Source organism: Saccopteryx leptura, chromosome 12 (genome assembly GCF_036850995.1).
Source record: "Saccopteryx leptura isolate mSacLep1 chromosome 12, mSacLep1_pri_phased_curated, whole genome shotgun sequence".
Classification (NCBI taxonomy): domain Eukaryota; kingdom Metazoa; phylum Chordata; class Mammalia; order Chiroptera; family Emballonuridae; genus Saccopteryx; species Saccopteryx leptura.
This window is the reverse complement of record NC_089514.1, coordinates 2,168,065-2,193,811: the sequence shown is the minus strand read 5'-3', so window position 1 is coordinate 2,193,811 and position 25,747 is coordinate 2,168,065. Positions and strand designations below refer to the sequence as shown.

The following is a 25,747-nucleotide window of genomic DNA, read 5'->3' as shown; positions in this document are numbered from 1 at the left end:
CCTGCCCCCGTCCTGCCCAGGTGGGGTGGACACGTCACAGTGGGCACGTCTTCAGCCCCCACGATCATGGGAGTCCTGCCGGACGCTCCCAATTCTGGGAGAGCACCCAGGTGGCCGCCTTCACGTCCTGCGGTCTCTCGGGGCCCCGCCCCAGACAATGGGCAGTTCATCACTAGAGTCACGGAGGAAGAAATGTTTGCATTGTGACCCCGAGTGAGAGTGACCAGCATTGGCCAAACACCCGCACAGCCTCGGGGGCCCGAGAAAGGCTGGGCGCGGGGTGCGGGCATCCCTGAGGGGCTGCGGCTGCTCTGACAGGTTCAGCTGGCTGCCTGACCCCAGTGGGGCGCCCCCAGCAGCCATATGTCTGACGTGCGCCGGGCCGGGGAGGGGTCCCGGGGTTAGGCTGCTGGGTCCCGGCTCCCGGACCCTCAGGAGCTAGAGCCCTGAGTGGAGGGGAGACTGAGCAGCCAGCCCTGCCCCCTCCCCAAAGCCACACGGGGTCCTCAGGGCTCTACTCTGTCCTCAGGTGATGGGTATCTCACACGAGACAAGAACAGTTTAAAGAAGCAGAGACTGGGCCACAGACCCCCGCTGTTCCTCCCCCACCCACCCCCTTCCCAAACTTGGAGAGATTGTCCCCCTCCCCCGCTGTCACCCCGAGGACTCCCCGTGTCCCCAGCCCAGCCCGGGACAGGGTGTCCCTGCGTCCTCCCTCTCCTCTGGGTGGTGGCTGGGGACAGAGGGGTGAAGGGCCCGGAGAAGGGACTGAACAGGAGAGTGGGGAGGGGTGGGCAGGAAGACCAGCCGAAGACACCTCCGAAACCAGGCCTTTTAGGAACTCGTTCTGATACAGGCTTGACCGACGGGGCAGCCCCTGGCGGGCACTATCGCAGCGAGCCATGTCCCTGTGGTGCACACCAGGGGCGCTGGCTCCTGCGGCCGGCTGGCCGTGGGGGCTCCGCTCGCCCCCGGCTGACCACCCCCCCCAGCTGACCGCCCCCAGCTGACCGCCCCCGGCTGACCACCACCCCCGGCTGACCGCCCCCGGCTGACCGCCCCCGGCTGACCACCACCCCCGGCTGACCGCCCCCAGCTGACCGCCCCCGGCTGACCCCGGCTGACCGCCCCCGGCTGACCCCGGCTGACCACCCCTGGCTGACCGCCCCCGGCTGACCGCCCCCGGCTGACCCCGGCTGACCGCCCCCGGCTGACCCCGGCTGACCACCCCTGGCTGACCACTGACTGCCCCCCCCACAGGTGACGCACTGGCACAGCCCCCGCTTCTTCGCCTACTTCCCCACGGCCAGCTCGTACCCGGCCATGCTGGCCGACATGCTGTGCGGGGCCATCGGCTGCATCGGCTTCTCCTGGGTGAGTGACGCGTGCGGTGGCCACCGGGGTGGGGCCGGGGGGGTGTCTCGCCATCAGAGGGAGAGCAGGGGGCTGCGTCCATTGGGGATGGGACAGGGTAGGGGAGCCAGCCCTGGAGAAGAGGGGGCCTGGTGGGGAAGTCCGTCGCCGGGATAGAGAGAGGAGGAGAGCCCCGTCTGGGAGTCGCCGCCAGCTGCAGGGGAGGCTGCTCTGCCCGCTCGCCAGGGCTGCCCGGGGCTCTGCATTCCCACCAAGCAGTCCGGAGGGGCTCCGTGCAGGGGACCCGCTGTCTGAGCAACGACACGGCTGTGTTCTGTCCATCTGCTCCCGGCCAGGACTGCTGGCCCAGGGGGAGGGTCCCCCATCAGGAGGGCTGGGCTCCAGCGTCCACTGACCAGCCTAGGCCCACCTCACTGGGGGGCAAAAATGCTAGAAAGACCCCTACTCAGTGTGGTGAGATCGGTCCTTCCTCCTGACCTTCTGCTGCCCGCACGGCCCTGTGGGGAAGGTCCTTCCTCTGCTGCCCGCACGGCCCTGTGGGGAAGGTCCTTCCTCCTGACCCTCTGCTGCCCGCACAGCCCTGTGGGGAAGGTCCTTCCTCCTGACCCTCTGCTGCCCGCACGGCCCTGTGGGGAAGGTCCTTCCTCCTGACCCTCTGCTGCCCGCACGGCCCTGTGGGGAAGGTCCTTCCTCCTGACCCTCTGCTGCCCGCACAGCCCTGTGGGGAAGGTCCTTCCTCTGCTGCCCGCACGGCCCTGTGGGGAAGGTCCTCCCTCCTGACCCTCTGCTGCCCGCACGGCCCTGTGGGGAAGGTCCTCCCTCTGCTGCCCGCACGGCCCTGTGGGGAAGGTCCTTCCTCTGCTGCCCGCACGGCCCTGTGGGGAAGGTCCTTCCTCTGCTGCCCGCACGGCCCTGTGGGGAAGGTCCTCCCTCCTGACCCTCTGCTGCCCGCACAGCCCTGTGGGGAAGGTCCTTCCTCTGCTGCCCGCACGGCCCTGTGGGGAAGGTCCTCCCTCCTGACCCTCTGCTGCCCGCACAGCCCTGTGGGGAAGGTCCTTCCTCCTGACCCTCTGCTGCCCGCACAGCCCTGTGGGGAAGGTCCTTCCTCCTGACCCTCTGCTGCCCGCACGGCCCTGTGGGGAAGGTCCCTGCTTCCCAAATGCAGAGTGTGGACGCAGAGCTGCCTGCCCCACAGGGACTCCAAGGCCAGGGTCTGCCCGTGGCTGTGTGGGTCCACAGTGTCCACCCGGCGGTGACTTGGGGCCGAGTGGACTGCTGGTGTGGATGGACTCACGCTGAGTCAGGGCCTGAGGCGTGCGTTTGTGAACGCACGGTGCCCAGCAGACCCCACACCTGCCCCCACCTCCGTGTGGGGGTGCAGCCAGGGGCGTCAGCAACCCCACCCCGGCAGGAAGGCCTGGAAGGTGCCCCAGCGCCCTGCCCGGCGGGCTCTCTGACCTGCTCCGTCCAGCACCCGAGGCCTCCCTCTGCTGAGACAGCAGCCTGGGCACTGCCACCGGCCACCGCGGCCTGGACGACGCCCACTGCCCCCGCTGACCCACCCCTTCTGCAGCAGGGACGGCTGGGTCCTTAGACAGGGCAGCAGCGGTCACTCAGCTCTGCTGACCTGGGCGCCCTGTCCCTTCAGGGCGACTGGGCTTCTGCCTCCTGCTGCTGCGAGTGGGCAGTCTGAGGGCAGTCTGACCTCTCCGGGGCCTGGGAGGCCGCCGCGCCCGTCCAGGCTGCTGAGCCGCTGAGACCTGGGTTCCCAGCAGCGTGGGGCTGAGCTGGCGTGGGGGGGGGGGGACCCTCGGGCGGGGCTCACACACAGGAGAGTTCCGCCTGTTGTGACCAGCCTGCGTCACGACGTCACGAGCCAGGGCTTACGCGAGCCAGGGCCTGAGCACCACAGGGAGACCCGCATGGAGGGGAAGGCCCGGTCCATGTCCCCTCTCGGGGACAGCCAAGGACGATCTGCCCCTGGGTGCAGAGACGGGGGCGCTCAGAGCCCCAGGGTGGGAGGGTCCACAGCACAGAGGCCCGCCCGAGGTTCCCAGAGGATTCGGGCCCCGGGACCAAGCCTCTGACTCTGTCCCCTCCCTCTCTCTGTGAGGACGGGACGGCGGGGGGTCCTCCAGGGAGCCTTTCTAGATCCTTCTGTGTGGAAGTGGACAGCCAACCAAGCAGGCGCAGGGGGCAGTGTCCGCAGCAGGGTCCTCGCCCGGCCATTGGCCACGAGTCCTGGTCACAGACCCCCGTGTGACACGCGTCCAGCCTCTGTGTCGTGTCTGGGGGCTGGATGATTCTAGCCTGGGTTCAGTGGGAGGTCGCACCCCGCTGCTGCTGCTGGTCTCAAAGTTCTGGGGGATCCGGCCCCCAGAGAATCGAGGCAGAGGAGGGTACGGGGAGGGGGTGACACCTGCAGGGACCCACGTCTGCCGGAGAAGAGGTCGGGGTCACCAGCGTGCACGTGCAAACCCTGGCACACAGCGAGCATGCGGCTTCCTGTGACAGATCTGGGGTCTGGGCGGGGGTGAGGGCTCCTCCGCTCCTAGGGACGCAGAGATAGGGCTCTCGTGGGCCCGGCTCCCAGCCCGGCACAGCCCGGCACAGCCCCACCGTGGGCTGCGGGGGCAGGGGCCTGCGGCTAGCCCCGTCCCTGGGCTGGCCTCGGTCCCTGCTTCTCCCTGGAACTCCAGGACAGGAGGAGGCACACCCTCCCTGGAGCACGCCCGGGGTGGGGGGCTTCTGACAGGGTCTGAAACCTTCTGCTACGCTGATCAGAACCCGCGCCCCAGCGGTGAGGGCGTTGCCCCGTGTGCGCCCCGGGTCACAGCGGACAGGAAGCGTTGCCCCGTGTGCGCCCCGGGTCACAGCGGACAGGCAGCGTTGCCCCGCGTGCGCCCCGGGTCACAGCGGACAGGCAGCGTTGCCCCGCGTGCGCCCCGGGTCACAGCGGACAGGCAGCGTTGCCCCGTGTGCGCCCCGGGTCACAGCGGACAGGCAGCGCGTGGTGGCCGGCCGGGACTCACTCCCGTCTTCCCGGCAGGCGGCGAGCCCAGCGTGCACGGAGCTGGAGACGGTGATGCTGGACTGGCTGGGCAGGATGCTGCAGCTGCCGCCGGCGTTTCTGACCGGGACCGGCGGCGCGGGGGGCGGCGTCATCCAGGTGAGTGGGGGTGTCCGGCTCCCGGAGCGCGGGGTCCGCCAGGGACCACCGTGGAGGGGAACGGGCTGGGGGGCCAGTGAGTCCTCACTCTCGTCTCTCCTGAGGGGAGCACAGCTGAGCTGTTAGAACCGCCCCGTCCCCCTGGCTCCCTCGGGCCCAGGTCACGGGAGACCCAATGGTGTCCTTCGCTTAGCAGGTGCCTAGGGATAAAAACAGTGACGACTGGCCCTGGCCGGTTGGCTCAATGGTACAGAATCAGTCCAGCGTGTGGAAGTCCCGGGTTCGATTCCCAGCCAGGGCACACAGGAGAAGCGCCCATCTGCTTCTCCACCCCTCCCCCCCTCCTTCCTCTCTGTCTCTCTCTTCCCCTCCCGCAGCCAAGGCTCCATTGGAGCAAAGTTGGCCCGGGCGCTGAGGATGGCTCTGTGGCCTCACCTCAGGCACTAAAATAGCTCGGTTGCTGAACAATGGAGCAGTGGTCCCAGATGGACAGAGCATCGCCCCCAGGTGGGCATGCCAGGTGGATCCTGGTCGGGCGCATGCGAGAGTCTGTCTGCCTCCCCGCTTCTCACTTCAGAAAAACACAAAAAAATAAAACAGTGACGACCGACACGTGTGCTGGGTCCCGCGGCCGGCCACCGCGCTTGAGCCCTTCCCCGGAGTTCTCGTTTAATTTGCCCAACAGTTCTACGAGTTCGGGGCCATGTCAATGCCCGAATTTCACAGGCAGGACGCCGCGGCACAGAGCAGGGAGGTGACCTGTCCATCGGTTCCTAGCTGCAAAGTCTCAGAGCCACACCCGTCTGACCGCCAAGCCACGGTCTCTGCCACCCCACAGGCTGCCCTCAGGGCCGCAGGGGCCCGTGGGCACGTGCTGCGAAGGTTTCCCGGAGCTCTGCGTCTGCGGGGACCAGTCGCTCCCCCGAAGACGCAGCCTCTCCTCTGCACTGACTTCATTCCGTCTCCTCATTCGACATGAACCACAGACGGGGACGGTCAGGGGACAAGCCAGGTCTGCAGGACAGTCACGGGCGGGGGAATGCTGGCCGCACCGGGGTCAGCCGGGCGAGGCCTCTAAAAAGGCTTGCACTCTCTGCTCCTGCATTTGCCGCAGGGAAGGTGGACGCTCTACTGAGCCCCGCCCCGCCCCCCACGTCACCACCACCCTGAGGACCGTGCTAACGCTCCGTTCACTCGGGGGCCAAAGGGGTGTCTCTTTTTCAGATACTGTTTTTGCCAAGGGTCTGAGAACTAGTTGAGGCCGCCGACAACCTTCTTGCCCACCAGGACCTGTGAGAACAGGGGCGCCTCCCTGGCTGGTGTGGGGGGGCTGCTCAGGCAGACGGGGTCTGTCCGCTCCGTCGGCATGGGGCTCCCTGGGCTGAGCACCAGCGTGGCACCCTGGGGCATCTTCTCTTGACGTCTCTAGTTTCTAGAAGATTCCCCCCCATCTTAGGCCGTGCTCCCCCCTCCCTCGCCTTTGCTGCATCCTCAGAGCCAACGCCGGCCGCGGTCTGCTTGGCGGACCCCTTCTTTCCCTCGCGTTCCCCCCCCCCCCGCCCGCAGATGGTGCTCCACGGGCCGAGGGCCTTTCTGATGGGATTGGGTCCATCCCGATAAGCCAAGATCATCCCTGTGGCAAGACTCTTAACCTAATCTCATCAGCGAGATCCCTTTCTCCACGTGAGGGGGACACGCAGAGGCCCTCATGCTGCTGACCCCGTGGAGTGTGTGAGCGAGCTGGGCTTGGACAGATGGCGGGGGCCTGGGAATAAGCATTCCCACCTGCTCCTCAGGTCAACCTGTGCTCCAACCCCGGGCCCGCTTTGCTGAATGAGCCGTGTGCCACGACTGGTGGGACGTCCTCGGGACCAGCTCAGGCCCATTCCGTCCATCTGCTCCCTGCCTCACGGACTCCCCAATCCCTCATCAGTGCGTCTGAGTGAGGAGGGGGGGCCTTGTGACAAAAATAACTACGAAGTGAGCCCGGGTTCTGAGGTGCCGTGAACCAGGCTCAAGCGTCAGCAGACTGGCAGCCATGGCTTCCTCACCAGTGCGACATGTCTCGGCCCCCCGGGCACAGGTCTCCCGGGCAGAGGTCTCCCGGGCAGAGGTCTCCCGGGCACAGGTCTCCCAGGCAGAGGTCTCCCGGGCACAGGTCTCCCGGGCACAGGTCTCCCGGGCAGAGGTCTCCCGGGCAGAGGTCCGGCAGCCCGGCCCACCGCCTTAGCAGAGGGGACACAGCAGGGCCGCCCCCCACCCCTTCTGGCTGCACCTCCCCCAGCGGGGGTCCTGGTGCATCAGCTCTGGTCCTCCAGGGGACGCCCCACCAGAGTCAGGGTGTGGACAGACGTCACAGCAGAGCGAGAGAGGGGACCTGTGCTGAGGAAGAGCTGCGGCTGTGGATTCTGGGGGACCCCACTCCCGGCCCAGGGGACATGTCACACCTCACGCAGCCTGGACGCTCCCGGCCCAGGGGACATGTCACACCTCGTGGCAGCCTGGACGCTCCCTGCCCAGGGGACATGTCACACCTCACAGCCGCCTGGACGCTCCCAGCCCAGGGGACATGTCACACCTCACAGCTGCCTGGACGCTCCTGGCCCAGGGGACATGTCACACCTCATGGCCGCCTGGACACTCCTGGCCCAGGGGACATGTCACACCTCACGGCAGCCTGGACGCTCACTGCAGACTTTTTCCGATGATCTCACGTCTCTGGTCAAGACGTCCCCTTTCCGTCCGTGTGCTCCTTTGGGGCCCCTGTCCCCAGCACTGGGTGAAGCCCACTGACCGGACAGCTGCCTTCCTCCCCCGGGCATTTCTGCTCCGGGGTCTCCGTGACCGTGGGGCCCCCGTGCGGCTCCCAGGAGCGCCCCCTCCCCACAGGCCGGCCCTGCGTCCCGGGTTCTAGCTGCCTTTCGTTGTCCTCCTCTTGCCGTGTCCTCCCCTTCAGTCTGCGGGAACCCCCGGGGTTTTCTCGACATCCCGGCTCCAGTGTCCCGATTCCCCAGTTCCCTGTCTTCTAGGTCAGTTTGGGTCCTGCTGTTTCCCTTTAAAAATGTCGCATGTCCCCCCTTTCTGCACGTGCAAACCAGACATGGGCTGTGAAAACGAGAGAAACACAGGCACCTGCTGGGATCCCCTTCCTCCCAGAGTTAGTCCAGCACCTCTACACGTGTGTGCGTGTGTGTGTGCACGCGTGTGCGTGTGTGTAAGTCAGGACAATACAGTGCGTGTACACAGATGCACTTCGGGGTGTTGTACTGGCTGTTTTATTATGAGCGTTTCCCACGACTTAAGTGTTCTTCGAGAACATTATTGCGGCCTGATTTCCTGGGATGTGTTGCAAGTTCATAGAAAGAATGTCCGAGCTGTACGTTGGGTCACAGTTTTCGAACTCACGGATAATATTCCGGAGCACGCCCGGTAGGCTGAGGCACAGCAAGCCCCCTAGATGACCACGGTGTCCCGCGGGGCGCACACCCACAGCCTTGCTTCACCAGAACTCAAAACGAAACAAAAACCCACCGTGTTTCCGGGTCCCTGGATCAGAACAGCTGACGGGATCTCACGTCCCCTTCTGCCCGGCAGCCCCAGGTGTCTCCCTGCACTTTGGTGAGGCTCCAAGATCTTACAAACTCGCTGTGTCGGAGACGGTCTAGGATCGTAAGGGCCCCTCTCGCCGAACACCCGCGCCGAGCGAGGCCGCGTGTCAGCCGGGGTCCCGGGCTTCCTGCTGTGGCCGCCCAGCCTCCAAGCGTCTAGACCAGGGGTCGGGGACCTGCGGCTCGCGAGCCAGACGTGGCTCTTTTGATGGCTGCATCTGGCTCGCAGGCAAATCCTTAGTAATAATAAAAAAAAGTTAAAAATATAAAACATTCTCATGTATTACAATCCATTCACTTCCTACCACTCATGTTCATGGTTGCGGGTGGCTGGAGCCAATCACAGCTGTCCTCCGGGACAACACCAGATTTTTATTGGATAATGCGTCACGTACACGGGTCGTCGTAGGGCTCTCACGGAATTACATTTTAAAATATGTGGTGTTCATGTCTGTCTCAGCCAAAAAGGTTCCCGACCCCTAGTCTAGAGCGATTGATTGCATTATCGGCCATCTTTCCCGGAGACGAGGACACTGGGGCCCAGACAGGCCCAAGGACACGAGCCACTGAGGGGCAAGGTCGGTGCCCACGCGGGCTGGGCCTGGGAGCAGTCCACCAGCTCCCCCGACTTTGGCTTGGGTCCCGGTGTCCGGAGCTGTGCTCGCGTCTCCCCTGGGCAAACCTTTCCGTTACCCTGCCCTTCAAGTCCGTCCCATCGTCCAGAGCTGGCGGAAGCCCCCGCGTGCGGTTGGGGCGAATCCTGGCGGCTCTGAGCCCGGGATTCCACGCGCCCCCCTCGGAGCCTCAGCTTCTCCGTCCCCCGGAGAAAAACAGGGACACCGTCGGAGAGAAGCAGGGACACCGTCTGAGTCAGACGTCAAACCATCCTTGGAGCTGGGCTGGCAGGGCTGCCTGTGGTCTCCCAACTGCGCTGGGAAGCTCTGGCGGGGCCTGGGAGACACTTGGACACCTGGACACAAGGGCCATCTCCGCTCACGCCTCACAGCCCGGCCGGCGCTGGGCAGCCCTTCCTGCTGCCTCTGGCCGGGCTCGCCAGGGCTGCCTCTGTCTGCCGCGACACGGCCAAGGTGTCCTTGTGGCCTCTCAGCACAGAGCGGCCATCCCCACCACGCCCTGGGCAAGAATCTGCTTCCGACAAAGGGTCTGGCCGTGCACTGCCCTGCCGTGGGCCAAGGCGCTGGTGCCCGGCTGGTGCCCGGCTGACCGTCCCAGGGACTCTGGGCTTTCTCACAGTCACTTTCCGTTGCTGAAGGAAGGGAGGCTGGTCTCAGGACGTGGGCAGAGCCCAGAGAAGCCCTCACAAACTGGCAATGTCTACGTACAGCCCTTCCACGGAGCGTGGTTCCGCGCGGCGTGGACATCGCGGGGCCGTGGGAGCCATGAGGGGGGACTGCCAGGCCATCTGAGGGCTGGGTGACAGGGACTCCGTCTGGGAGCCGAGCCTTCCTCCAGCGAGGACGAAGGAAGGTCTAGGCCGTGCAGAACGTGGGGCCCGAGGGGACAGCGGCCCCCCGAGAAGCACCCCAGTGCCCTCCCCAGAGCTGGGACGTCTGCCACAGCTGACTTCGCGTGGCTGGCCGGTATCTCTGGCCATGTCCAGAGCGGGTGCCTACAGCCGGTGACACCACCACCCGAGGAAACTGTGAGCCCCTTTCCGCGGAGGGAGTTAGGAAGATCACAAACACGCGTGCGGGTCCGTGCGTGAGCGCCACGCGTCCACGCTTGTCTTCCGGCCTCGCCCGTCTTTCCAAAGGGAACGCATTGACGTAAAAGGAGAAGTGAAGGCATCAAATCAGTAAACAAAAAGAAGAACTCGGCCTCCATGCGGGGTGGAGAAGGCGTGGACCAGAGAGGCTCACCCCTCTTTCTTTATTTCTCGCTAAAACTCCAACATCTTACACGTCCCTTTCTCAGAGTCAACAAAAATTCAACAAAAATGTGAAGTCTTTAAATTCTTTTCCTGCCGCGATTCCCGTTCGGCCCCCAGGCGCCATCCGGGAGGTACGTCAGGTCCAGCGGTCCCGAGCAGCGGGGGCGGGGCCAGTGGCTCACATCTGTGGGGAGGCCCCCCCACCCCGCCAGCCTGGACGGGACCCACGCGGGCTCCCCCTCCCCGCGCCCCACCCCACGCTGCTGCCGCTGACCGATCAGGGACAAGTCGGTTCACCTCTCTGCGCGTCGGTTTCTCACCTGAAGATGACAAACCCTGAGAACAGCGTCACCTGGCAAATTACGTAGAATAAGGCCGTGGGCGCTGAACTGAATCCGACCTCGGAGGGGCGGAGCTCGTCCCCTCCTCACCCCCACCCCACTCGGCCAGAATGAGCTGTGGCCGCTCGCTGTGTCCGCTCGCTCGCTAAGGGGCCGTCACGGAAGGCTGCACACCGGGCAGCTCCAGCAACGGGGAGGTGTGGCCTCACCGTCCGGAAGGCTGGACGTCCGAGGTCGGGGTGGAGGCAGGCGTGGTCTCCGCAGAGGCCAGAGGCCGCTCTCCCTGGCCGGCAGCGCACGGGCCTCTCCCAGTGTCCTCCCGCGGTCACCTCTGTGTGCGTCCACCTCTGCAGCCCCCTCCCCTTTTCCAGGGACGGCGGCCAGATTGGATGAGGACCCACTCTACGCACCGCCTTTTAACATAACTATCTGGGTGAAGGTCCAGATGCCCGACCACAGTCACGGTCTCAGGTCCTGGGGGTCAGGACTTGAACATGGGAAGTTTGAGAGGATGCCGTTCAGCCCCCAGTGTTGGGCATCCAGGGCCAACCTGCAAGGCGATTTCTGAGTCTTGAGGGAAAAATACCCCGTTTATAAGCAAATGTAGAGTCTCTGTCCACACAGCCAGGCTTAGACACTGGTACCCGGGCCGGACTCCTCCTTTATTAGAACCAGAACTAAAGCGACAGTCACAGGGGTCCAGAGCGTCCCTGGGTAAAGGAGAGTGGACTTTGTGATTTCAGATTCATCTTTAAGAAAAATAGAGAGAGCCCTGGCCAGTGGATGCAGTGGTAGAGCATCAACCCAGCGTGGGGAAGTCCCGGGTTCGATTCCCGGCCAGGGCACACAGGAGAAGCACCCATCTGCTTCTCCACCCCTCCCCCTCTCCTTCCTCTCTGTCTCTCTCTTCCCCTCCCACAGCCAAGGCTCCACTGGAGCAAAGTTGGCCTGGGTGCTGAGGATGGCTCTGTGACCTCTGCCTCAGGTGCTAAAATAGCTTGGTTGCCAAGCAATGGAGCAGTGACTCCAGATGGTCAGAGCATCGCCTCCTAGTGGGCATGCCTGGTGGATTCCGGTCAGAGCGCATGTGGGGAGTCTGTCTCTCTGCCTCTCCTCCTCTCACTTCATAAAAAAAAAAAAAAAAAAAAAAAAAGAGGAAAGAAAGAAAAGCAAAGCCCTTGATAACGGTCTCTCACAGTTCAGATCCGGCTCCTGTGCTGTGCTCTGAAGGTCGCGTCCACCTTCTCTTTGCCGCAGGGGAGTGCGAGCGAGGCCACACTCATGGCCCTGCTGGCCGCCCGCAGCAAGGCGATACGGCGTCTGCAGGCCGCCCGCCCGGGGCTGACCGAGGCCGCCATCATGGAGAAGCTGGTGGCCTACTCCTCAGACCAGGTAACGGGGTCTCCCTCTCCCTCACCCCCCGAGCTCCACCGAGCCTCCCGGGTCTCGCGTGGTCTGCTTGAGGTCAAATCCGAACAAAACAAGAGGACGTGGTGTCAGGTCGGGTCTGAGAGCCGCCCTGGGGGGGGGGGGGTCGTGGAGCTGAGACACCCGTACTGAGAGCAGGCAGCCGTGGGGGCCGGGGGCCGCTTAGTCCACCCAGGGGAGAACCACCGTGGGGGCCGCTTGGTCCACCCAGGGGAAAACCACCGTGGGGGCCGCTTGGTCCACCCAGGGGAGAACCACCGTGGGGGCCGCTTGGTCCACCCAGGGGAGAACCACCGTGGGGGCCGCTTGGTCCACCCAGGGGAAAACCACCGTGGGGGCCGCTTGGTCCACCCAGGGGAAAACCACCGTGGGGGCCGCTTGGTCCACCCAGGGGAGAACCACCGTGGGGGCCTCTTAGTCCACCCAGGGGAGAACCACCGTGGGGGCCGTTCGGTCGCAGTGAGACCAGCTCCGTGGCCACCCGCCCTGGCCTCCCGCGGGCCCAGGAGGCTGCTCTCTGGGTGACCTTCGGGAGACGTGGGACACAGGCAGCCCCGACCCTGTCCTCCTGTCTTGGTTTGGCCGTTTTTTAAGTTCCACGATCTCTAGCAAATTGTGTGAGTTCTCTGAGCCTTTGCCCGGGGTTCGGGCCGTCGCACCGGGGCCCAAACTGCCTGCCCTGGGCATCGCTGCCCACCCCCCACCCCCCCGCGACCTTCTCCCTGCACCCCCCCCCCCCCCCGCCCAGCCAACCGCTGATCTGAGATGCAGGACCCCTGTTTAGAGAACTCGGCAAACAGGGGCCCCTGCCGTGACTCCACCGCCCAGCCCAGCCGCTGGGAAAAGCTTAGAAACCCAGAAACAGAAACGGGATTGTGTGGGAAGAAACCACAGAAGGGAAGGGAGGCGGGCGGTGGAAAGCTGCTCTGTGAGGGACACTGCCGTCCAGAGGTCACAAAAAAAAAAAAAAAAAAAAAAAAAGGCATGGACGGCACCACCCTCCAGAACTGAGGCTCCACACAGAATAGCTGAGCTGCTCTTGCTGACATTTTTATCTTCCCTGCATTAAGCCAGGAATTTCCACGGTGACAGCTCCACCCCAGTGAATACGCAGATGTGTAGCCCCGAAACGAATTCAATACCCCCGGGTTTGGGGGGGGCTTAGCTGCGGGGAGGGGGGGGGATTCTCTGCCGCGTCGTCTAACGCCAGGCGCGGGAGACACTTGCACCTGAAGAACATTATTCATTTATATTTATGGCTCCCTGGTCTCCCCAGGAGGACATGAGGAAACGTGAGAAAAATGCACACGTGTGTGCCCAGGACATGCGTGTTGAGAGAACCCTCTGTGAATGTGGTTGGGCTGGGGCCTTTCCCGGTGGGGGTTCTGCGAGGGAGCGTAGCCCCGCCGACAAGAGATGGCGGTGGTGGTTTCTAGATTCTTCCAAGGGTGCCGCGTGGCCGGTACCGTTCTAGGTGACCGTGCGGGGGGGGGGGGGGGGCGGTCAGGTGAATTCGTTATGCCCAGCGGGAGCCTGGGTGGGCCCTGGGCCTCGTTCTGCTGTGAGTCCAGCCCAGTCCGGGTCCTGGGGAGCAGGGCCGAGGCGTTCACTGTTACGGGGGACGCTCCCCGGGAAGCCTGCCTGCGGAGGAGGGAGGGGGGAAGCAGATGGACCGGGAAGAGGCGGACAAGGACGTCGGGCTGTCCAGGAAGGTGGGGCCGCGGCCTGGTCCACGGGGTCCTCTGCCGAGCCAGGGGCCTGTGGCCAGCGAGTGCAGCCCATCTGACCCTGAAGTTTTCTTGGCAGGCCCACTGCTCCGTGGAGAGAGCCGGGTTGATCGGAGGAGTGAACATAAGAGCCGTCCCTTCGGACGACGCCTTCGCCATGCGCGGGTCCGCCCTGCAGGAGGCGCTCGAGAGGGACAAGGCTGCTGGGCTGGTTCCTTTCTTTGTAAGTCCAGCCCTGTGCGTGTGCGTGTGGCCCAGGGCCCCCGGGAGTGTGGGAGCCCCGCCTGGGTCCAGGGCCGGGCCCGGGGGGGAGGCAGGCCAGGCTGCAGCCCACTCTCCGGGGCCTGTGAGGCGGCCCAGAGCCCCAAGGGCAGCAGCCTGAGCCTGGACGTGCTGGTAGTGCAGGAGTCCCCAAACTTTTTACACAGGGGGCCAGTTCACTGTCCCTCAGACCATTGGAGGGCCAGAGTATAAAAAAAAACTATGAACAAATCCCTATGCACACTGCACATATCTTATTTTAAAGTAAAAAAAACAAAACGGGAACAAATATAACATTTAAAATAAAGAACAAGTAAATTTAAATCAACAAACTGACCAGTATTTCAATGGGAACTATGCTCCTCTCACTGACCACCAATGAAAGAGGTGCCCCTTCCACAAGTGCAGTGGGGGCCGGATAAATGGCCTCGGGGCCGCATGGGGCCCGCGGGCCGTAGTTTGGGGACCCCTGTGGCAGTGGTTGTGGTTCTGCCCGTGCACGGTGACTCCTGGCACCTAGCCTTCCGTAGACGCTCAGAGGGGGTGCTCACCCCTCAAAATGCACGGGGCCCCGGTGGGGAGCGGGGTGGCGTTTGGCAGGTTTGAACCCAGCAGGCCAAACCTCCGCCTTCCAGGAGCCGGCTGGGGCTCCCGAGAGTTTCCCTGGCTCCTGCATGGTGGTTTCCGTCGCCCCCACCCCACCCTCAGAGGCCGAAGGCCGTGGCTGCCAGGCACGTATCTGATAAGCACAGCGGGCAGGTCGGTGGGGGAGAGGCAGGAGAGAAGGCTCCAGAAGGCAGCGTGTCCTCAGCAGCGGGAATGCCGGGGAGGGGGTGGAGGGGGGGCTCTCAGAGACGGGGCACCAGCCCTGCCCCTCCCGCCGCCCTCCCCCACCCCCCCCTGCACAAATGTGATTATGCGTCTGCTGAAATCAGGTTAGTGTCGCCGGGCTGAGCCGGGTAATCGGAGCCTGGAGCAGAGCAGGTGCTCGGCGCTCAAGCGGCCTCCGCGAATTAGGACAAGCTGACCCGCAGCCGCCCAGGACACTGAGCAGGCAGGCCTTCCTGTCACCTCCCCCGCCGAGGGCCTTGTCCCCACCAGCCTCCCTCCTGGGGCACCAGGGGCTCAGGTTGGCTGGCAGGGACTCTCTGGCTTGGCCCAGGGCTCTGGGCTTTCTAGTGGGAAGAAGAGGACAGCCACACCCAGGTCCCTTCTCTCTGTGTGTCCCCGGAGTCGCCCTTAGGTCGGGGCACAGCGGGGACCCTCACTGTGTTCAGCACCGAAGGGCGCTGTGAGGCCTGCCTGCCGTGCGTGCAGAACCCGGGCCTCAGAGCCAGCGCTGGGGAGATGTCACCTCCTCCTCTCACCCGAGGCCCTTGGCAGGACAAGGCAGTGTTTATTGTTTCTGCGAAACGCTCCGTGCTCAAAACCACAACATCAATAATTACATAAAAATCTAAGAATAAAAGGTTTATGCTAACCCAGACCTCACCCTAAAAAACAAACAGGATTAATATTTGGTCAACATCATTTCAGGCACTCGATTCCCGGGCAGGCATGAATAGATGGAAAATAATTCTGACACGGGGATGTTTACTCTTTACATAATTCACAAACAGAAGTCGCCGCATTTAATTCAGCGGCAGTTGACCTGCAGGAAACGAAACGGGGGCGGGAGGGACGGTGGAGCCACCGAGATGCCCTTTCTGAGGGACTCTTCAAACTCGAGAAGAGAAATGACGGCAATATTAAGATGAGCAAATCATCCTGTGGTTTCTACACTACATTTTATTTTTTACGATTTTTTTTTTTTAATGACATAGACAAAGCAATTTGAGAGTTCCCATGCTGGGTGCGCGTTTCCCTGCCGGGGTGCTCGCCCCGCACCGTGTGCATGCACGCACACACATGTGCACACGCATACCCACACCAAGCTGAAGAAAAACCCAGACTCCCTACCACACGGAAGGAACAAGATTCTCAGAGTCCGCACGCGTCTTTTCTGTCTGTTAAGCAGAGCACGGGGCGCCAGCCACACACGGGGCTTTGTTTCCGCCCCTCGGCACCCCGGGGAGTCCGGGGTCACCCCTGCCCTCCGCCTGGCTTGTCCTTGGCACCGTGGGGAGTCCGGGGTCACCCCTGCCCTCCGCCTGGCTTGTCCTTGGCACCCCGGGGAGTCCGGGGTCACCCCTGCCCTCCGCCTGGCTTGTCCGTGGCACCGTGGGGAGTCCGGGGTCACCTCTGCCCTCCGCCTGGCTTGTCCGTGGCACCGTGGGGAGTCCGGGGTCACCCCTGCCCTCCGCCTGGCTTGTCCTCGGCACCCCTGGGAGTCCGGGGTCACCCCTGCCCTCCGCCTGGCTTGTCCTCGGCACCCCTGGGAGTCCGGGGTCACCCCTGCCCTCCGCCTGGCTTGTCCTCGGCACCCCTGGGAGTCCGGGGTCACCCCTGCCCTCCGCCTGGCTTGTCCTCGGCACCCCGGGGAGTCCGGGGTCACCCCTGCCCTCCGCCTGGCTTGTCCTTGGCACCCCGGGGAGTCCGGGGTCACCCCTGCCCTCCGCCTGGCTTGTCCTTGGCACCCCGGGGAGTCCGGGGTCACCCCTGCCCTCCGCCTGGCTTGTCCGTGGCACCCCTGGGAGTCCAGGGTCACCCCTGCCCTCCGCCTGGCTTGTCCGTGGCACCGTGGGGAGTCCGGGGTCACCCCTGCCCTCCGCCTGGCTTGTCCGTGGCACCGTGGGGAGTCCGGGGTCACCCCTGCCCTCCGCCTGGCTTGTCCGTGGCACCCCAGGGAGTCTGGGGTCACCCCTGCCCTCCGCCTGGCTTGTCCTTGGCACCGCGGGGAGTCCGGGGTCACCCCTGCCCTCCGCCTGGCTTGTCCTTGGCACCCCAGGGAGTCCGGGGTCACCCCTGCCCTCCGCCTGGCTTGTCCGTGGCACCGTGGGGAGTCCGGGGTCACCCCTGCCCTCCGCCTGGCTTGTCCTTGGCACCCCGGGGAGTCCGGGGTCACCCCTGCCCTCTGCCTGGCTTGTCCTTGGCACCCCTGCCCTCCGCCTGGCTTGTCCTTGGCACCCCTGCCCTCCGCCTGGCTTGTCCGTGGCACCGTGGGGAGTCCGGGGTCACCCCTGCCCTCCGCCTGGCTTGTCCGTGGCACCCTGGGGAGTCCGAGGTCACCCCTGCCCTCCGCCTGGCTTGTCCGTGGCACCGTGGGGAGTCCGGGGTCACCCCTGCCCTCCGCCTGGCTTGTCCTTGGCACCCTGGGGAGTCCGGGGTCACCCCTGCCCTCCGCCTGGCTTGTCCTTGGCACCCCAGGGAGTCTGGGGTCACCCCTGCCCTCTGCCTGGCTTGTCCTTGGCACCCCAGGGAGTCTGGGGTCACCCCTGCCCTCCGCCTGGCTTGTCCGTGGCACCCCAGGGAGTCCGGGGTCACCCCTGCCCTCCGCCTGGCTTGTCCATGGCAGACCGGTTTCTCGCCCCGCGTTGTGACGCTTCCAGCCAAGGTTAACACGCACTCACAGGTTCACGTCTGCGCCCGGTGCTCTGTCCCCTTGCACCACATCCCAGGCTCCGGCCGGGAGTCGTGCAGGTGGAGGTCAGGCCGGTGACCCAGATGCAGGGGCTTGAAGGGACGTCTGCTTTGTCCTCTCCAGGTGGTGGTGACCCTGGGGACCACGTCCTGCTGCTCCTTTGACCGGCTCTCAGAAGTGGGGCCCGTCTGTAAGTACCCCCCCACCCCGTCCTTCTCTCCTGAGACTGATCCCTGTCCGCGGGGGTCCGATAGGCCTTCCTCTGGGTCCCCCTCCCTGATACTAACTTCATCGTGGAACCAGCACGACCTAAGATGGTCTCTTACGTAAGACACAGACCGTGATCGTGAGGACTGCTTCACAGCGGGGTGGTTTTGCCCCCAACTCTTTTCACATTTGCAGCTGCCCGCCCACACTTCAGTCTCTTGAGCTCCACGAGCTCCACCCTGGAGCCAGTTGTGCAAGAACAGGGCTGAGCTGGAGCCGCACACCATTTTCTTTCCTTTCTTTTTTTTTTTTTTTTTCCCCAACAACCGTTCCAGCAACATAAAGAGCCATAGATTGCAAATGCCACGTTGCTGGGCTGAGAAGCCAGGCTTCTGGCTCTCGCGCGCCCCCTGCAGGACGGCCGCGTGCACGCACCCCAGGAGAGCCACCCCCTTTATTTTTTCTTTTAGCCTCGGTGAAACGACTCAACACAGTGAAGCAACTTATTTAAAGCGATTAAGCAAATCAAAGAAGCAAGCAAACAAACAAACAAAACCTCCCCCCCCCCCAACACTAGCTTTCTTCAAAGAAGGGTCGGAGATCACGTGCTGATGGTCTGTCCTCCATCTCCCCACAGCTACAGGTCTTTCTTAGGTGTTTGGAGACGAGAAGTCAGTGTTTGCAAAAGGGAACCCTGAAAAGGAGGCGTCCCCTCTACTGGGTGGCTGGGGGACCCGGCAGGCCCGGGAGGGGTTTCTGTGACCCTTCCTAGGGCGGACAGGGGGCCGGGGTTCACGAAGCGTCCCCTTTCTCTGTTTTGGGGGTGTGGTACTCGAGTGGACCGGAGCAACTCCTAGAGCCGGTCAGGCCCTCTGACCGCACACGGGGTGTTGTTCGGCTCTCAGGGGAACACCGGGCACTGCCTGGCCGCCCGTCTCTGTACCCCAGCCCGTTTCTGCCCTCTCGAACCCGGGCTCTGTCGTGGTCCACGCTTCGGGGGGGAGCGAACCCTCTTCTCCAGCACCGTGGGCCCAGGGGTGGCGGCGTGGGCGTGGGGCACGGGGCACGGGTGTGGCCACGGCAGCTGCGGTGAGGGAGGCCCGGGCCCGGGCACAGCTGTGAGCCTTCAATCCGGCGTTTTGTTTGCCCGTGAGTGAAAGGAACAGACAGGGCCGGGGCAGCTGTTCCCGCAGAACAATAGTGTTTCCCTCGTGGATTCCCGAGGGGACGCGTCAATGCACAGAAATGTGTGAGACGGAATGCCAAGTCCACCCCTGGCTGTGCGAACAGGGGTACGGGGGGGGGGCGTTGTGGGGCACACTCGCCCATCTGCGAGGGTTCTCACGCTTTCTGACCGTTGATGACCCCGTGCCAGGCTTCTGGAAGAGCAGCTGGAGGACGGACAGGACCGGCCAACTCAGGACTGTGACCGTGGCCCTGGCCTCTTCCCCTGCAAGCCCTCATCGGCCAGGCCAGGCTTGGCCTCCACTCAGGCTCGCAGGCTGAGAACAGGATGTCCTGGACGGCGGCCGGCTGATGTAGCTCCCCGGGCTGTCAGGCAGAAGGGGCTGAGGCCCTCCCCCCACAGGCCGAGCTCACCCGGTCCCCGGGCCTCAGCGCTGGCCGCCTGCAAGCTCAGAGAGAGGGGAGAGCCAGTGGGCGGCCCCTGGCCTTCACAGCTCGCTGGGGTGGGGACCCAGGCCGTCCGGCTGACCTGAATCTCCCTCCGCTCCTGGGTCTGGGGGGCCGTGGACAGTAACATGTGTGGTGTCTGGTGATCATCGTGGAGGCTACCCTGGGGCTAGCTGAAGGAGCTGGCACGGGTGGGGGCCAGAGCTCTCCCTTCTCTCGTCCGTGAGGTTAACTTAGTCGGTTCTGTGTGTCACTGACGACACGATCACTGACCAGCAGGAGTCGGTGCCTGTTCATGTGCCCTCACCCCCTGACCCCGCTTAGCTGATGACCATCAAGTGTTCAGCATTCTTCAACTTCCAACAGGACGGTCCTGAGCGTCTGAACTTGCCCGTATTATCATTAGAACAAACCACTGAAACAATTCCGACGGTTATTTCAGCCACTGTTAGCGAGAAGGACGCGTAGGAAGGCAGTTTTCTCCTCTCTGCCATTTTAGGAAAGACATTTTGTTTCTTGATCCTTTGACAACGGTGGTTTGCCGGGCAGACTGTTTCCGCTGCCCAGCTGGGCTGGTGGACGGGATCCCGGCAGGCTGTACCGAGAACAAGGTGCAGGGAGCGGACACAGGGAGCCGTGAGACTTGGGGGCCACGTCCGGGGTCCCGGGGAGTGTTGGGGAGCAGCAGGGAGGCAGCACCGGGGGTCCCGGGGAGTGTTGGGGAGCAGCAGGGAGGCAGGGCCGCCCCAGCTCCGTCCAGTGGCACCGGGGGTCCCGGGGAGTGTTGGGGAGCAGCAGGGAGGCAGGGCCGCCCCAGCTCTGTCCAGTGGCACCGGGGGTCCCGGGGAGTGTTGGGGAGCAGCAGGGAGGCAGGGCCGCCCCAGCTCCGTCCAGTGGCACCGGGGGGTCCCGGGGAGTGTTGGGGAGCAGCAGGGAGGCAGGGCCGCCCCAGCTCTGTCCAGTGGCACCGGGGGTCCCGGGGAGTGTTGGGGAGCAGCAGGGAGGCAGCACCGGGGGTCCCGGGGAGTGTTGGGGAGCAGCAGGGAGGCAGCACCGGGGGTCCCGGGGAGTGTTGGGGAGCAGCAGGGAGGCAGCACCGGGGGTCCCAGGGAGTGTTGGGGAGCAGCAGGGAGGCAGGGCCGCCCCAGCTCTGTCCAGTGGCACCGGGGTGGCCAGGAAGGGACGCAGCAAACGGGGCAGCAAGGGCTGGCCACCACCGCCCACGGGGACCGAGCCCCTTTTATCTCGGCTGTGTCCCCACGAGGTGGCCTTGCTGGTGGACCTGGTCCGGGAGCATGTAGCCCCCGTGCTCTGGCCTTGGGGTCTCGGTGACCCGCACTTTCGGAAAGCCAGAGGCAGGTCGTGCAGCCGGACACACACGGGACATGGGAGTTGGGGCTGGTGTGCAGGCTGCTGGCCCCCCGTGTCCAGGAGAGCAGCCCGATCAGCGCTCACGCCCGTGGACGTCGGTGACCTCCTCCTGGGGGAGTTTTAGGCCGAGACCCAGTCCCTTCAGGACCGCTCTCCCTTCTCACACCACCCGCGGTTCAGAAACCCAAGGAAGGGTTCTCAGAACTCCTGGAAGCATGCTCACGGCTTTGGTTTCTTCCAGGGGGGAGACATGGGGCAGAGTACGTGTGTGTGTGTGTGTGTGTGTGTGTGTGTGTGTGTGTGTGTGTGTGGCAGAGCTGCTGGTCGGCCTCTCCTGCGCGGGGTCGCGGCTGGCTGAGCCCCCGGCCCCCGGTGGGGTGCCTCCCTGCCAGGGAAGCTTGCCCGCGCCGTCAGAGCCCAGGGCCTATCAGGGCTCAGTCACGTACTGCCCGCGGGCTGACCTTCAGCCTGCAGCCCCTCCGGAGGCCCAGCTAATTCTTGTGGTCTCCAGTTCCTCCCAAGCCAGAGCTGACGTGGCTGGGCTCGAAGCCCCGCCATAAATCATGTCCCTTCACGGCGTGGGGCCCAGGGCCAGGCGGGAGAAGTCTGGGCTCCGGCAGGGTGTTCCGGGGCCCGGAGGCCTCCACGTGGGCAAAGGCCAGGCCTCTCTGGGGTGAATTAATTCTTCCCAGCATGCTTTCCCCCGGTGACCCCTTCCCCCGTTCTTCCCGCCCCACTGCCCCTCCAGAGTCTCCACGGCGCTCGGAGAGACAGGCCTGGGAGGGGCGGCCTTGCTCCCAACCCCCCCCCCCGGGTGGGGGCCAGCTCTCTACCCTTTGTCCTGGAGGCCCAGCCAGCGTGGACGGATTGTGGTTTAACTGTTTCACCACGTGGCTGTCTTGTGAGGGGAGAGACGAAGTGAGGAGGACGTAGGTCTGAGGGGGAGAGGGCCGTCTGTCCATTGTGGAGTCTGTCCTTCCACCCCCAGCCTGACAGCCGCCTCTGTCCCGATGCCAGGGCCCCTCGGGCGGTCCTGCTCTGCCCACCTTCGCACAGCCCTGAACTGCACAGCCGCTGGCGTCTCGGAGGCACCAAGTGCCCCCACCCGACAGCAGAGATCCCCGCGTGGTCAGGAGCGGCCCACGTGCCGGAGGGGGGGGGGAGGCGCAGACGCGCTCAGAGACAGCAGAGACCCCCGCGTGGTCAGGAGCAGCCCACGTGCTGGACGGGGGGGCCCAGACATGCTCAGAGACAGCAGAGACCCCCGCGTGGTCAGGAGCGGTCCACATGCCGGACAGGGGGGGGGCCCAGACGCGCTCAGAGACAGCAGAGACCCCCGCGTGGTCAGGAGCGGCCCACGTGCCGGACGGGGGGGGGGCCCAGACATGCTCAGAGACAGCAGAGACCCCCGTGTGGTCAGGGGCGGCCCACGTGCCCGGGGGAGGGAGGCGCAGACGCGCTCAGAGACAGCAGAGACCCCCGCGTGGTCAGGAGCGGCCCACGTGCCGGACAGGGGGGGGGCCCAGACATGCTCAGAGACAGCAGAGACCCCCGTGTGGTCAGGGGCGGCCCACGTGCCCGGGGGAGGGAGGCGCAGACGCGCTCAGAGACAGCAGAGACCCCCCCCCCCGTGTGGTCAGGAGCAGCCCACGTGCCGGACGGGGGGGGGGTGGGCAGACATGCTCAGAGACAGCAGAGACCCCCGCCATGGTCAGGGGCGGTTCGAGTGCAGGACCGGGGGTGGGAGGCGCAGACGCGCTCAGAGACACTGTCTGTCTCCGGAGAGAGGCCGAGGCCGCGGCCGCAGCGCAGGGCCCTGTGGCTTCCCAGGGGAAACCCCGTAAGGTCTGAGCCCTGTGCCCCGCCCTGCTCCCTCCGCCTCCCTGTGGGCTCTGCGGGTGTCCGCGGGGCCGGTCCTCATGAGGGGACACACCCTTCGCCCACGAAACATCTTAAGGTTCCTCCAGCCTCACCCGACACGATCTTCTGTAGCAACAGCAGCCCTGGGGACACCGGTGCAGAGTGGTGACCCTTCAGTCCCGGAGATAGAAGCGAATCCAGGCCTTGGGGTGCCTCTCACCCCGGTATCTGCAGAGCTCGGCCTGCTCACCCCGCCCAGCGTCACGTCTGGTCAGCCGGCGTCATGTCTGGAAAAGAGAACCACCCGTCCATTGACCGGTGCAGATGCACATGACGGGTGCTGGTGACCCCTCCCAGGGTGACCTGAGCCCGAGCACCTGGCCTGGCACCCTGACCTGTCAGGGAGGGATGCCGCTCCCTCCCTGAGATCCCCCAGCCTGCCCTGGTCACCCCTGGACCTTGCTGAATGGCTGAGGCCGGGGGAGGGGTCGTCACGAAGGTCAGGTGGACTTCTCACCTGCTCTGTGTTAGGTGTCCTGAGGGGCACATCGTGAGTGTCACCTCTTGTCCCTCAAGTTCTGAGACTGTTTTCATCCCCATTTGCGTGGAGAAGGGTGACCCCAGAAGTCACATTCGCGAGAGGAGCTGGGGATGGTTTCAGATAGCGGGAAACAGCCGGGCAAACTCCACCTGGAGGCAGCGGGCAGATAGGGACCCCTCGCTTTGTCCACGGGACCCGTCCGGCCACGTGCGGGGGAGGGACGTTAGAACGAGTGTGCCCAGGAGACCAGAGAGGAGATCACAGGGTGAGGTGGGGAGGGCGGAGGAAAAGGGGTGGAACTGAGCTAAGATGTGGACAGGGACCCCTGGGGGGGTCAGGGCACATGGTCTCAGAGCCACCCGAGGCTGCGGGTCAGTCTGGACGTCGGGGGGGGAGCGGCTCTTACCTTTCTACACATTCCACGCAAGCTCTGCGTACCTGGTCCGTGCGGAGCATGTGGGGCCAGTGGCACACGGCCCCGCCCTCAGCTTCATTGCCTTTGAGGTGGGGACGCTTTAAAGACCTAGAGACCAGGGCACAAAGATTCTCCTGATGGGCTCCGGGCCTGGGCGAGGCCAGTGGTCAGCCCCCGGGGCGAGGAGAGCAGGAGTCCGAGAGCTCACCGCTCGCTTCTGGCTTCCAGGTAACCGGGAGGACGTGTGGCTGCACATCGACGCGGCGTACGCAGGCAGCGCCTTCATCTGCCCCGAGTTCCGGCATCTCCTGAACGGCGTGGAGGTGGGTGTGCTCTTCCCTGCGGTCGCTTTCTGAAGGCGTGCGGTGACCGGCGACGTCTCACAGAGACGTGACCTTCGCTGTCTCAGCGAGTTATTTGCAAACTGGCGCCAGAGAGGGTGAGGAGTCCCCCTTTCCCGTGACAGGTCACGTGTCCCCTCTCTCCTCACCGCGCAGCCTATGTCTACCGCCGCTGTCTGTCCGCACAAACCCCGGGCGGGGCCACTGTGACACGATAGGGCTCAGGTTATAAAGCTGTGGGAGAGCACACGTGGACAAAGGGACATTCCGGGGCACGTCCGAGGAAGGACTGGTGGGAAACACCAGCCTGCGACCCCCCTCGGGCTGGTGACTGCCGTGCTCTGAGCGGCACCCGGACTCTCCGATCCTTTTTTATTATTTTTATTTTTTTGTGGCACAGAGAGAGACAGAGAGAAGGACAGATAGGGACAGACAGACAGGAAGGGAGAGAGATGAGAAGCATCAATTCTATGTTGTGGCACCTTAGTTGTTCATTGATTGATTTCTCCTATGTGCCTTGACTGGGGGGGGGGGGAGCTACAGCAGAGTGAGTGACCCCTTGCTCAAGCCAGTGACCTTTGGGCTCAAGCCAGCCACCATGGGGTCATGTCTATGAGCCCATGCTCAAGCCAGCGACCGCGCACTCAAGCCGAACGAGCCCGCGCTCAAGCCGGTGACCTTGGGGTCTCGAACCTGGGTCCTCTGCATCCCAGTCCAACACTCTACCCACTGTGCCACCGCCTGGTCAGGCACGCCGTTCACTTTAACCAGCATCGGACGCGCGGTGTCCCCATGTATCTGAGTGCCCGAGGCCACCACGTGCAGCATCTACCGAGTGTGGCCCCTGCAGTGCCGCCCGGAACACCTGCCGCTTTTGACGACCAGCAAACAGAAGGACTGAGCAGTCCCTACGTCTCTGCTCCCGGGGCCACGGACGTAGCGCAGAGACCCGGCCTGGTGCCTGAGCTCTCGGGTGCTGGTCCAGCGTCCAGCAGGATGTCACAGCGGGCGGGCAGGTGGGCGGGCGGCAGCCCCCGGGGGGGGGGGGGCAGGCAGTCGCTCCCTGCCGGGAGCTGAGATGTCTGGAGAGGCGACTTGGACAGTGTTTCGGGGAAGGGAAGGTCCTGGAAGAGCCAGGGCAGCGGCTTTGTGCTCAGAGGCAAGGTCTCGTGCGAGCTCACCTGGGCGGGGTGCGGGAGAACCGGGGGCCCTGGGCAGCCAGTTTGGCCCCCAGCTTTACTCGAGGACTGGCCGTGTCCCCTGGGGCAGGTTAGGTATCCTCTCCGCAGCTCACAGGGCGGACTTAGTCGACACCTCCTCCTCCGAGGGGCTGTCGCGAGGATCGGAGGAGGTGATCGTATTCAGTGGGCCACGAAACGTGTCTGGCACACACTGAGCTCTGGGCGTGCATTCGATGCTGTTGTTAATTTGCACCAGGGCCTGGGGACAGCGTCCCTCTAACCTGTTTCCGTTCTCCTGTCAGGATGCCTGTCAATCTGCTAATGACCAGTTTGGATGATGACAGGGAAGGGGGGGTCAGAGTGCAGAAGACACACGCTCCCCTCTTTGAAAGGAGCCGTCCCTCCCTTGCTGATGAGTCAGCAGCATTCCAGCTACAATTCCATCTCATTCATTCATTTATTCCCTCGTTCATTCAGTAACGACTTATTGATCACCGAAAGCGTGCGAGGGCTGAGATCAATCCTCAGGGCGGAAACGGAGCTCCCCTGAAGCCCCCCTCCCTACCCCCCGCTGTGAATATGGGGGTGGGTGAGAGGTTCTGATAACAACTGGGCACTGACCCCCAGCTCTCTGCAGGGCTCTGTGTTTGCTTATTTGTTTGTTTGGGGTGTTGGTTTTGTCTGGTGCTGGGAAATGAAGAGTGAAGTGAAGCCGTCTGTCGTGTAAATACCTTTCACGAGGGGGACGGGACACAGACATGCCCAGGACTGTTTTGCCGCTCCAGGGAAGGGGGGGAGGTGTCCATGGCAGGGGGGTGGTCTGCGTGCCCTCCCAGGCCCGGCCAGGTGTGGGGTCTCAGGGCTTTTCCTGCGACCCTCT

The 25,747-nt window shown here is 64.4% G+C and overlaps 1 protein-coding gene across 4 annotated transcripts in view; it reads left to right on the top strand.

Moving 5' to 3' along the window:
* The window catches only part of DDC (dopa decarboxylase), a 71,958-nt gene that overhangs the window by 22,370 nt on the left and 23,841 nt on the right, over positions 1–25,747 (top strand). For all 4 annotated transcript variants that reach the window (XM_066354160.1, XM_066354157.1, XM_066354158.1 and 1 more), the window contains exons 3-8: positions 1,261–1,374; positions 4,424–4,543; positions 11,641–11,775; positions 13,618–13,761; positions 17,443–17,509; positions 23,574–23,668. In XM_066354160.1, coding sequence (XP_066210257.1) covers positions 1,261–1,374; positions 4,424–4,543; positions 11,641–11,775; positions 13,618–13,761; positions 17,443–17,509; positions 23,574–23,668 — 675 coding nt within the window. The remainder of the gene's footprint in view (positions 1–1,260; positions 1,375–4,423; positions 4,544–11,640; positions 11,776–13,617; positions 13,762–17,442; positions 17,510–23,573; positions 23,669–25,747) is intronic.